General features: G+C 40.5%; 1 protein-coding gene across 1 annotated transcript in view; it reads left to right on the top strand.

The window, feature by feature from the left end:
• Positions 1-3,749: 3,749 nt before the first annotated feature.
• Positions 3,750-11,238, top strand: part of LOC128366337 (protein spire homolog 1-like) — a 36,554-nt gene continuing 29,065 nt past the window's right edge. The window contains exons 1-2 of the mRNA XM_053327018.1: positions 3,750-4,098; positions 7,967-7,995. Coding sequence (XP_053182993.1) covers positions 3,750-4,098; positions 7,967-7,995 — 378 coding nt within the window. The remainder of the gene's footprint in view (positions 4,099-7,966; positions 7,996-11,238) is intronic.

Here is an 11,238-nt window from a genome sequence, read left to right as displayed (position 1 = left end):
GCTTAGTAACACCTGCGATTTTCAAATGAAGTCAAATTGCTGTAAAAAAGCCTTTTGTGATTTCCTTTTTTTATTTTTACAAACAGAAAGAATATAATAATTTGCCCAATCAAGTTGTTTAGGTTAGATCCATAGACTTGAATATGCCAGCAAAGCTTTGCTATATCCCATACCTGTCAACATTGGGCTTTGAAGATAAGGGAGATTTTCCAGGACCCCACCTGGTCATAATTGTTACATTATGAAAAGGGTTTCCTCTCTCAGCTCCTGAGATCTAATAACCATGTGCCTTCACATCCTGCCCCACTGTAATGTGAGAGCAAAAAGGTCTGGGTCAATAGTTCAACAAAGGAAGGTGATGATGTAACCTGACGAGCCAGATGGTTTGATACAAAGAACCATCTGAGAAGGTGTCCTTGGAGACTAGAAGAGGGCAGGCACTTGCAGAAAAAAACAAAACAAAAAGCTTGGCAGGTGATTGGATCTGTCTATTACTGTCTTACCTTGCAAGGCAGCTGGTTTCATGAGATCCAGTTAGTAATTGGTGATGATCACTTAAGTTAAAATGTCATGGACGTATTATGATATAATACATCCATATAATACATCCATTTAAATACTCAATACCTGACTGAAAGTGATAGAAGACTGCTGCTTGCTGTATGCTTCCACCTGCTGGATGAGTGTGGGTATGGCATATAAAGCTAATACATACACTCAGTGGCTGGCATACATACCACGTCTATGTATATAACAGAAAAAATCTTGATTGGGTCAATAAGGATTCTGTTTAAGTGTAAAAATCTGAAAAATGAAATAGAGATTTATGGGGTAAATTTAGCACAGTGGGAAAGTGGTGGAAATACAGGAGAAGCCTGGGGGAACAGGGAGATTTGATAGGTCTGCTACACCAACACCCATCCAGCAGGTGACAGCATACAGCAAGCAGCATCCCCATCCCTGTCTCTGTCAGCAAACTAAATATCTGATATCCAAATATCTGTGTAAATATTTAATAACTGGGAGATTATTTTCTCATTCCTCACAGAAAACATGTTAGTTAATAACAAGGCGTGGACAGGTCCTGGTGATCAGATCTCTGGAACCAAGAGAGAAAACTATTTTCATAATGTAAGAATTATGGTTATTTGGGGTCCCAATCCACCAACCATCTGTTGTTGAATGTAAAATCATTGTGAAATTGTTGTTGTTGCTCTGAAAGGAAATTGAGATATACAGCAACAAAATTACCCATAAATTTATTGAAGGAAGTGGAGGCATCTAGAGCATCATTAAGGTATGTGAGAGTATTTTAGTGGACTTAGACTCCAAACATCACAACTGACCTTTACTCTGCTCGTGTCACACCAATCTGCCTCTAATGAGCAAGAGAGCAAGAGTAAAGATAAACTTGTCTTGTCTCTCTATTTGTAGGCTCTGGAAGTTTGAGCTGGAGGATTTTGACGCATCTCCTCAAACTGGTAATACCAGAATCCAGAGAAGAAGTCACAGTAGTTCAATTGTTACACTTGATTTATTGTGTCAATATCATCATATGTTATTCATTGTTTTCAGACGTTTGAGGTGATGAAGATGAGGGTGTTTGAGATTAAAGCCAGATGTTTCCTCAACTCTCTACAGAACATCCCTCCTCAGTTTCAGTGATCATATTTGACATCACTTAATATCAGTTAAAATACAGTGGTTGTGATGCTGAAGTGTCTTTAAAACAAATTTTAAATGACTGAAACAGACATCCTAAGATCATCAGCCAGGCTTAGATATATGCCAGCAGCCTGACAGAGCAGCAGCAAGAGGCACCCAGCTCCAACCTGCTCAGCCTATGGGAGGCACTGATGGAGGTGGTTAATCACCTCCTTCAACATGCTGTCCCAGCAGCTCAGCAAGATGGCTGTTGGCATAACACAGGCTGTTGTGGACCAGGTCTCCACCACTCTGTACACCATGCTGCTTCAGATTACCTTCTCACTCTCCAACAGTGATGTTGTGGTCCTGTCAGTCTAGGGAAAGCTTAGACAGGGTTACACTAAAGACATTCTGGTGAAGAGGCTGAACTGCTTTGCAGCAGAGGTGCTTAAAAAAACATCAGTGATATTGCAGTGGGAGAGATGTGTGTGCTGTTTCAGCCTCAGACTGACAGACCCTCTGCTGCTGTCTCAGCTCCCTCTGATGCCCCCAACTGAAGCTCCTCTCACAGCCTCAGTCCTGGATGGTGAGAATTTGAACAAAGAACCAAACACAGTATCAGATTCTGCTGTGGTTTCTTCTCCACCTCTAACGCCTCCAGTTAAAGCTCCAGTTGCTTCAGTCCTGGATGGAGAAAATTTCAAAGACAAACCCACCAGAGAACCAGAGTCTGCTGTGGTTTCCACTCTGCCTCCTCTTATGCCTCCAGTTAAAGCTCCAGTTGCTTCAGTCCTGGATGGAGAAAGTCTTAAAGAAGGGCCCGACAGGGAACCAGACTCTGCTGTGGTTTCAGCTCAACTGGCGCCTCTCAGCCCACTTGATGAAGCTTGTGTCATGACCCAACTATCAGCTAAAGTGAGCCCAAAAGGAAGAAGGTGGTATCAGATGCTTCTTCGACTGGATAAAAAAACTCTGTTGCTGCTGCCTGAAGATGCTGCCTGAGACTGTTCCTCATATTTCAATTGTTAATGCTTCTGTTCACAATAAATTAATTGTTGTTCTGCACTCAGTCCATATCAGTCAGTTTCATTTATTGTCAACTAATGCAACATCAAATGAAGACATCATCAATCAGGATGTGCATGTTGGATTCACTGTATTTACACTACCGTATGAGCTTGATCATTGTAAGGGTAGGTCTATAACTTTATCTCAGTGTCATAGAACTATGAAAATATGATTTTACATATACAGCAAAAATATAACATAAAATCAAGGAGGAATAACATAAAATAAAGGATTCTGCTTGATATTGTTCTACTGATAACCTGATAACCAAATAAAATAACCACAGCCACCACAAGTATTTTCCATCATTTTTCATAGAAAAATGTGAAAAAAGGGACTAAACCATTTAACTATTGGACAGAAAAACTTCACAGCTTTCTGGAGGACAAACTCAATTAGCAACACTATTTCCAAAGTATATCCAAAATAACTGACATTCTTGTACTGTACTATTTCTTATCAGCTGACATACAGACCTGTGTATGCAATAAACTAACATCTGACTTTTTGAAATTAGTCTAGCTCTAATTTAATAGACAGAAAATGTAACTAATGAGCCATCTGAGGTGCAGATGATTGCTGCTTGACGCATGAGCAAAGTGAAAATTCACAGAGGTGATGCTAATCATTATTCTGTAGTGTGCTCATTCAGCTAAGGTTGGCACTGGAGAAGAGAGAGAGAGTGAGAGAGAGAGAGAGAGAGAGAGAGAGAGAGAGAGAGAGAGAGAGATCATGTGATGAAGGAGTGTGCTTGGCTTTCTGGATTGTGATGTCACACCTACACACTCATACATACACAGACGCACAAACACACACTCAGTGCAGGCTACAGTCACACAATCACACAGTCTTATGTCTGCTGGTACCGAAACCTGAACGAGGCATCAGGCGGGCGGATAAACAACCTCCGGCGTGCTGCTGCTGGCTGCTGATCTGGAAGCAGGAGCTCAGCATCAATGCCTCCAGGTTACCTCTCACATATCGGCCTGGACCTGTTCTCGTCATCGGGCCTCCTGCGCTGAGAGAATGAAAGGATGGCCGAGCAGAGATGCGGGGACCACGGAGGACTGACGGATGCTGCTGCAGCGACTCACCGGGATGAGCAGCGGCGTCACAGCACCATGAATCCCACGGAGGACTCGGGAGCAGAGGATCTGTCTTTGGAACAGATACTAAAGCTTTATAGTCAGCCCATCAACGAGGAGCAGGCTTGGGCGGTGTGTTACCAGTGCTGCAGGACGCTGGCGAGGGGACACCGGGGCAGGAGAAGCTCCGCCGCCGCCGGAGCTTCATCATCTTCGGCTCCGTCAAGGATATCAGGACCGGCGGATGTTAGGATACAAAAGGACGGGTCTGTGAGGGTGCAGCACCAGAGCTGTGAAGGTAAAAACATTATGTAAGGTTGAGTGTATGCACAGCTATTTGGATCTAGGCCAGGCCATCACTTGCATTTAAAAGAATGGGGCTGAGATGTTGTGATTGTCTTTATGTTAGAAAACTAAACCAAACAGAGCAAAACATACAGTCTATAGACCCAAAATAAATTAAAGGAAGCTGGATACATGTTCAGATTTGTCTTAAGTGTCCACACATTATTTCAGTTGAATATTTCAGGGGTGCCACAGGGAAATAATATCACTATAAATAAAATAGCTATAGGCCTGCACATATTTCAGCTCACATGCAGAGGCTTCCTACAGCTTTTTTCCTGATTAGGAAGCTTAATCTTAATGTCAGAATTACTCTATAATCTGCAGTCGGATAACAACAGTCTCCATTACACATGACCTGACCACTCATAAACAAAGGAATCTCTTCTCCCCCACCAGAGACCCCCAGTTGCTGTTCTCACTCTCATGACTCCTCATAGTGTTTTCACTGAATTTGCACTATCTGATCACCACTGAAGGCACGTGGGTGTGCATCATGTGGTTTCATCTTTTATTAAACGCCTCTCAGCCTGTTTGCCACTTCATATCAGATCAAGGTGTTCATTCCACTTCATCTGTAAAAAAGCATGTGATAACAAGCTGAAACGGTGGCTGATCAGATCAAGGTGTGGGCTGATGCCTATGAATAGAAAAACACAAGTTCTCATGGAGTTATACATCACTACTGGAGTTATACATCACTACTGCACATTCATTGTATCATTAGGGCCTGATTCAGCTCTTCATAAGTACCTATTACATGGGAGCCCCCTGCTGATTATAGCATTAATTAATTGAGGGGTTATTAAAATGAATAGATAGAGCCTTGCTGTCTGTCTGATTGAGTTTTCATTGCCAAGCATAAAAAAAATCCAAGAAAATGAGATCAGCCAGTTCTGCAGTAAATGTGCCAAATGAAAAATCACTGCAATATTCTGGAAATGTCCCTTTAGGGGTTTACAGTGTAAGTGTGAGGCTACTTAGTGTATTATTAGTCACTTAATGGTAATTTGTGCCTCATATGGGAGAGTTTCAGTGTATTTGTAGTGTTTATCTGGTATCTGTTGTTATAAGGAATCAACACTGATTCAAGCAAGCATCCGAACAAACCAGACGACTTTGCATGCCATGTGATGTGTGCGTTGGTACAGTTGATGGGTGTGTCTGTGAACAATAACATGCACTTAACCCAAACACATTAAAATGTCCCGTCAAACTGAGGTGTGTCATGTTCATCGTCCGCTGTAATCACATTTTCTCACACACTGAACGCAGAGTGCAGAGCAGGCTGACTAAATGCCTATCTATCAACTATCTATCTTTCCTGCCTAATGGACTATACCTGAGGGCCTGAGGGATGGGCTCTTAACTCAACAACGTGCACACACACCATGCACAACACTGCTGAGTCAATGGGTTTTGATCCAATCAATGCACGCTTCATCTGATCAATTTTTATGAGCAAATTTGAGTAGCACAGCTGTGATGATGATGCTTGTCGTGGCCTCTAGGTCTAGGTCTATATGGTTAGAATGAATGGGCTATTTTAAGAAGCATGGAAGAAACCATTGGAGAGGGGGAGTCCAAGCTGTTCTTCCTCTGTTGCCCATGTGCTGTCTTTATTTTCTATTTTTAGTATTTATACAGTAAAGACATTTTACATTCTGATACCTTTTCTTTCACATTACACACAGTGCAATTAGTGTTTTCATGAAGTACACATATCCTGTATACATAAAATAGGCACAAGATAGCTAAATTTAGATAAATATTGAAGGATATACAGAGGCTATCATATGGAGTATGCAGAGATGGTTTCCAGTCAAAGTTTGGTACATATCTCTTGGTAATCCTGTGTAATTTGGGGAATTTGGAATTTGGAAGTGTAACCACACAAATGGTTTCATTTTTCAGGCTAATTTGCTGATCTAATTGCACTTATCTGTAGCTCTTCAGTGCAGGCTCCTTCTCTTAAGCTTTGGCAAACACATTCATCCATGTAAATAATGAGATAAATCTGTGGCTTTAGGTATTTTAGATTTCTGAAGCTTTTATCTGCTAAATTAACTTCAAAGAATTTAAGTAAAATCCAGTCAAGGTTAGTTTTAGACCCTGATGTCACTCAAAACCATGACCACCTCGTAGTTTTTATTCAGCTGTTTATCTGGGGTAACTGCCACTTTGTGTTACATCTGAATCCATCACAGTAAAGCAGGGCAATGCTAAAAACTTAGCAGACAAAAGTAAATGTTTTGTGGCATGGCTAGATAGTGATAAATAGATTCAATTTCATGCTTCTGGTTTCTTTCCTGAAGTGTTTTAGTATCATTTAGTATCAAATATGTGCTCACCTTATTTCTATACACACACACACACACACACACACACACACACACACACACACACACACACACACACACACACACACACACACAGCTGATGATAAAAAATGTCAGTGGATGATGTCAGAGCTGTTGCGATGTTGAATTACTGCGCGTTACAATACAAAACAGCCGTTTGTTTAGCCGGTCATAAGTCAGCAGGCTGCTTGTTCGTGAAGCTGTGCCGATGTAACCTGGGGGTATATTAAAGTGGCTCTTCTTTTTGAAGGGAGCACATTCATGCATTTGTCATCATTGGTCATCACATGCTACTCGAACTACCAGTTAGTTAGTAAATTATTGGAAATGAAACAGGACTTCTATTAAAACTGGTGTAGTGTGTGCAATGATATCTAGAACACTGAAATGTAATGAGGAAGAGGAAGAGGATATGTAATCACTGATATGTAAGCCTCAAGAATTCTTGATGACAAAGCAAAAGATAATAGAAATCCCTAGAATTCCATAACAATTATTATTTTAAACCTGTACGAGGAATCTTTCTAGTCCATTACATTTTATGAAAACACCAAGTAAACCAAGTAAATTGCTCTCCGAAAATGATAAACACAAATTAGTGAACCAGCCTATTATACTGGGTGACATGTTCCTTCATTTCTATGTCACTGAACACAGCCACTGTAGTTTATTTTGAATCAATCCCACATACACCACCCTGCTACTGTAACTTTTCACTGGAGCCAAAATGGGTATGAATCCTCAGCTGCAAATAGTCCCCACAAACTCAGAGAATTATTTGCAAAAAACTACAGTGGTCAGTTCTTTTAGGACATTTCTGAACCTTTTAAAAAGAAAAGAAAAGATGTATTTGTGACCTGAATTTTAGATTTTAGGTTTATGTTTGTAGTAGCAATGACTGGACTTTTGGTTAAGTGCTACAGGCAAAGTAAGAGTTAGAAAGCAGGAAGCAAGCAAGTTGTGAAGCAGGTTAATATATTATTGGTTTTGGTATTTGTGGACACACTCTGTTCCTGATTATTTGGGGTAAAAATCGTGAAAAATCGCATGTCCATTTGGCAAGTTTTGGATGATGATGACTCCAAATTCATCATTTCTTCTGGCCAGAAGATATGTATAACTTCAGAAATGAGTCATCTGTTTTGTATTTGTGATTTAGGATGAACATGGTCATGTTTCCCCCTGTTGCACTTTCAGAAACTAACAAATAAATTGAAATGACTGTCCACTGGTACCTTCTTTAAAGTGATTGCAGTGTACACTCCACTGATATTAAGACATTGCACCAAAAGTCATGCATGGTATTATTATTATAGCTAAGCAACATCATGTATGTCTAAGCTCTGCCAGTCATATTGTATATATTTATGTACTGTAACTGAACAATGCACTATGTATGTATGTATGTAAGCTGCTTTACATTGTCTGCTTATCATAACAATGCCTCTTGTTTCCCTGCAGGTAAATACAGCCCTTGCACAACAACAGAGGTGAGTAACTCCACTGTGGTGTATTTATTGTATTTCATCATCACATGCTCACAGAAGTATAAATCATATTATGTGGACTGTATTTGCTTATCTGAGCGGTATCTGCAAGTGATGGAGAATAATAATACAGTGTGCTCTTCTTTGGACACTTAGTTAAGAAAAAAATCACATCACTATTGTGCTTTCTACAGTTTGGCAGTGTTTACGTCAAATGATTGTGTGACTCGGTTGCTGAGTGGGGAAAAGAGTACAAGATCATGTTTAAAATGAGAAATCTGGTCACATGCTCAGAAGCACTGTTTGCCAAGTTTTGTTGATTAGCTCAAAATGTCGCAGTATGGATGCTTGGAAACTGAAGTGCTTCTGGAAAGGAACCAATCAGTCAATTAAAGAAACACATGAAGGGGAATATAAGGTTGTACAGAGAGAATAATGGCATGCTTAACCACAATGGAAGCATAATTTCCTTTTTAAATATTTACCCTACACAGTTGGTCACATTAGCTAGTTACACTTAGAGAACAGTCACAACAACAGATAGCATTAAGATTAGAGTGTGCATATTGTAGGATTATTAAGTCTAGTTGGTGTCACATAATGCTGTGGTTGGAACTGTTATAAGCCATGGGTGTCCGATACATTAATCCTGATGCTTGCAAAGCAGCTGCTGCGGAGGCCTGCTGCTTAAACTAATGCCTTAAATAAATGAAGCAAGTTTAAATGTATTTCCCCAGTGGGCAATTGGTTTCAGTTTTATACCCAAAATTGTATAAAAAAACACTTCAAAGCAGTAAAATATATACCAGGCAGTCAGTCTCCAAAGGTGTTGTTGCAGAGTTTATGGTATGCAGCAGCATCATCATACTTGCTCACATGTTGATGTCTTTATTTGGTTCATGGACTATTATTCCTTATACCAACATTATGTCAAACTACCAGGGTTTAATACCTTTTTTTGGAAATATACTCTATAGGGAAGGAAACTTGGAAATGACCCTAGCTTGGTATACAGACAGTATGCAGGGAGAAACAGCTGGCCTATCTCTCTGCAAAGTCAAAAAAATGTAGTTTTAGGGGTATTTGCTTTATTGCTTTACAATTGATCCATCCATCTACCAGGTCGCCATGACTTTTGTAATGATCAATGTGCTAATTATTGCGCTTCAGAGGTCCTGGCAGATGTATTTTGGAAATTTGGATAGAACAAGGATAGCTTTTTTCTACTCTTCATGCCAAGCTGAGTTAATTGGCCCATGAATGTCTGTGAAAAAGACACCAAGATGTCTTGACTCACACTAGGGACTAGTGTGGGTCAATAGCTAAAAACACTGGATCCTACACTTCCCGCAGTGCAACTCAGCATCTTTTGTAAGAGCCAGTAAATGGCTATATCTTGTAAAACCCCAGTTGAAATTGCAGGCTTGACAAATCTCCCAGAGCCACAGAAGACGTTATACAACTGTTTTCACATGTGCAAAATATGTGAACTGCTCCTTTGCAAAACATGTTGAAACAGCCACAACTAAGCTCAAAATGATGGCACTTTCTTTACCACAAGCCAGATCATTTGAATTCAGTTTGTCCAGAGTACCTGTAAAAAGTTTAACACTGGTTGTACATTGTAAAAAGTCATTATAGAGATGTCAGAGTTCTCAGGATGGAAGATTATTTCTTGGCTTGTGTTCCAGCTGCCTACCCAGTCATTTCCTCCTTCAGCCTCAGAGCTCCCAGCTGGCTTCTCTGATTGACTGGTTGGAAATGTCACCCAGCAAGCCCTCCTGTTTGATAAAAGCTCTGGAGCACAATTCAAACCTAATTAAAGGGCTATGCAAAATTGTGCTACTCGCCCCCGTCCTCTGCACACTCTGCTGTTGACTGTTGTTATTATAGTCATTAAAAGAACAAGCTTTACAGTACGGACAGATTAGCTTTTCTGCTTACTTTTGCTTTTCTGCTGGATGCTGGATGTCGTAGGTCGAATAATTTTAGCCTGCAGAGGCGTTTTTTGGCTTTTCAGAACGCTTGATGTATTTAAAGTTAACACATGGTTAGTGTGTCTGACTTCATCAGATGGCTGAGGATCCATTTTCAGTTCATCGGAGACTGTGTGCAGTACTTTTCAGGGAGTTCTGGGGTTGAATTGCCTTGTAATAGGACTGTGATAACAGATGGATGGTGAATACCTCAAACACACACATACACATACACACATATGCAGTTGACTGTAGAAGTAGAGAATGTAAAGCTGTATAGACAAATCCCTGCTAAGCAGCTTTGCACTAGAAATGAGTTCTCACAATGCAGTGTGTTACCGACTGGCTGGCAAAACTACTGGCAAGTGGTTGGAGTCTCTTGATGCTCGACATCTAGCATTAAATCCGGTAGCAGAGGCATTCTGTTAACATACAGTGTGGAATTAGCCCAAAGCTGGATGAACAGGAACACATGTGTAGTCATGACACACATTATCTGCACTAGGCTTCAAACAGCATGAACTCTGACAAGTGAAGCGGTTGTGAATGTCAGATGTGGCCTTTTTTTTCCTACAGCACAGTAATCACTATAGCTGTAGTTCACTGAAAAAATGATGATATTTGTACGCAGTCACTCAAATATGTTAAACTCAGCTGTTATCCCTCTCTTTTTATGCAAGCTCTTGTATGGAATTTGTTGATGACCCCCAGCCATGCTATCTAGACCTTCAGTGGTCCCGTGATGCAGTGTGTAACCTCAGAAAATTGTGGATTATGCTTCATCACATTCCCCTCTGTCAAAGTTTAACCGTGCATGCTCTGTGGTCTCTTAATGTCTGAGCTTTGAAGTCTGGGAAAGGATTAGTTTAACGTCACATTCTGTGTTTAATGTAAACAGCAAATTCAGCCAGAACGTAGGAACTGGTTTGTTGGAATATCTAATGTTCATTTGCTTTTATGTTTCTGTGTGCGTGACGGAGTGGAATAGAGGCGAAGAGAGATAAAAGCAACAAAGGTGAAATAATGTACATGCTTTTGTTCTCTCTGTGAAGTTCTCTGGGTTCTATGTCCACCAGACCGCAAACCAAAGCAACCATTCTCAAGTCATATGACAGTCAGAGGTCACAGCAGCGTAGTCAGGCGTAAGAAACAGAGAAAGGAATCTCCTCAGCTGTTGTTTGTGCCTGAGAGAAAATAACCCACGCTTCAGTCTGTGACGCTATTGTGAATCAGCTTACAGTGTGATGGCTGTTTCTTAATATTGTGAGGG

The sequence above is a fragment of the Scomber japonicus genome, chromosome 10 (assembly GCF_027409825.1).
Source record: "Scomber japonicus isolate fScoJap1 chromosome 10, fScoJap1.pri, whole genome shotgun sequence".
Taxonomy (NCBI): Eukaryota; Metazoa; Chordata; class Actinopteri; order Scombriformes; family Scombridae; genus Scomber; species Scomber japonicus.
Note: the sequence above shows the minus strand (reverse complement) of the source record. Positions and strands in the feature narration are given on the sequence as shown.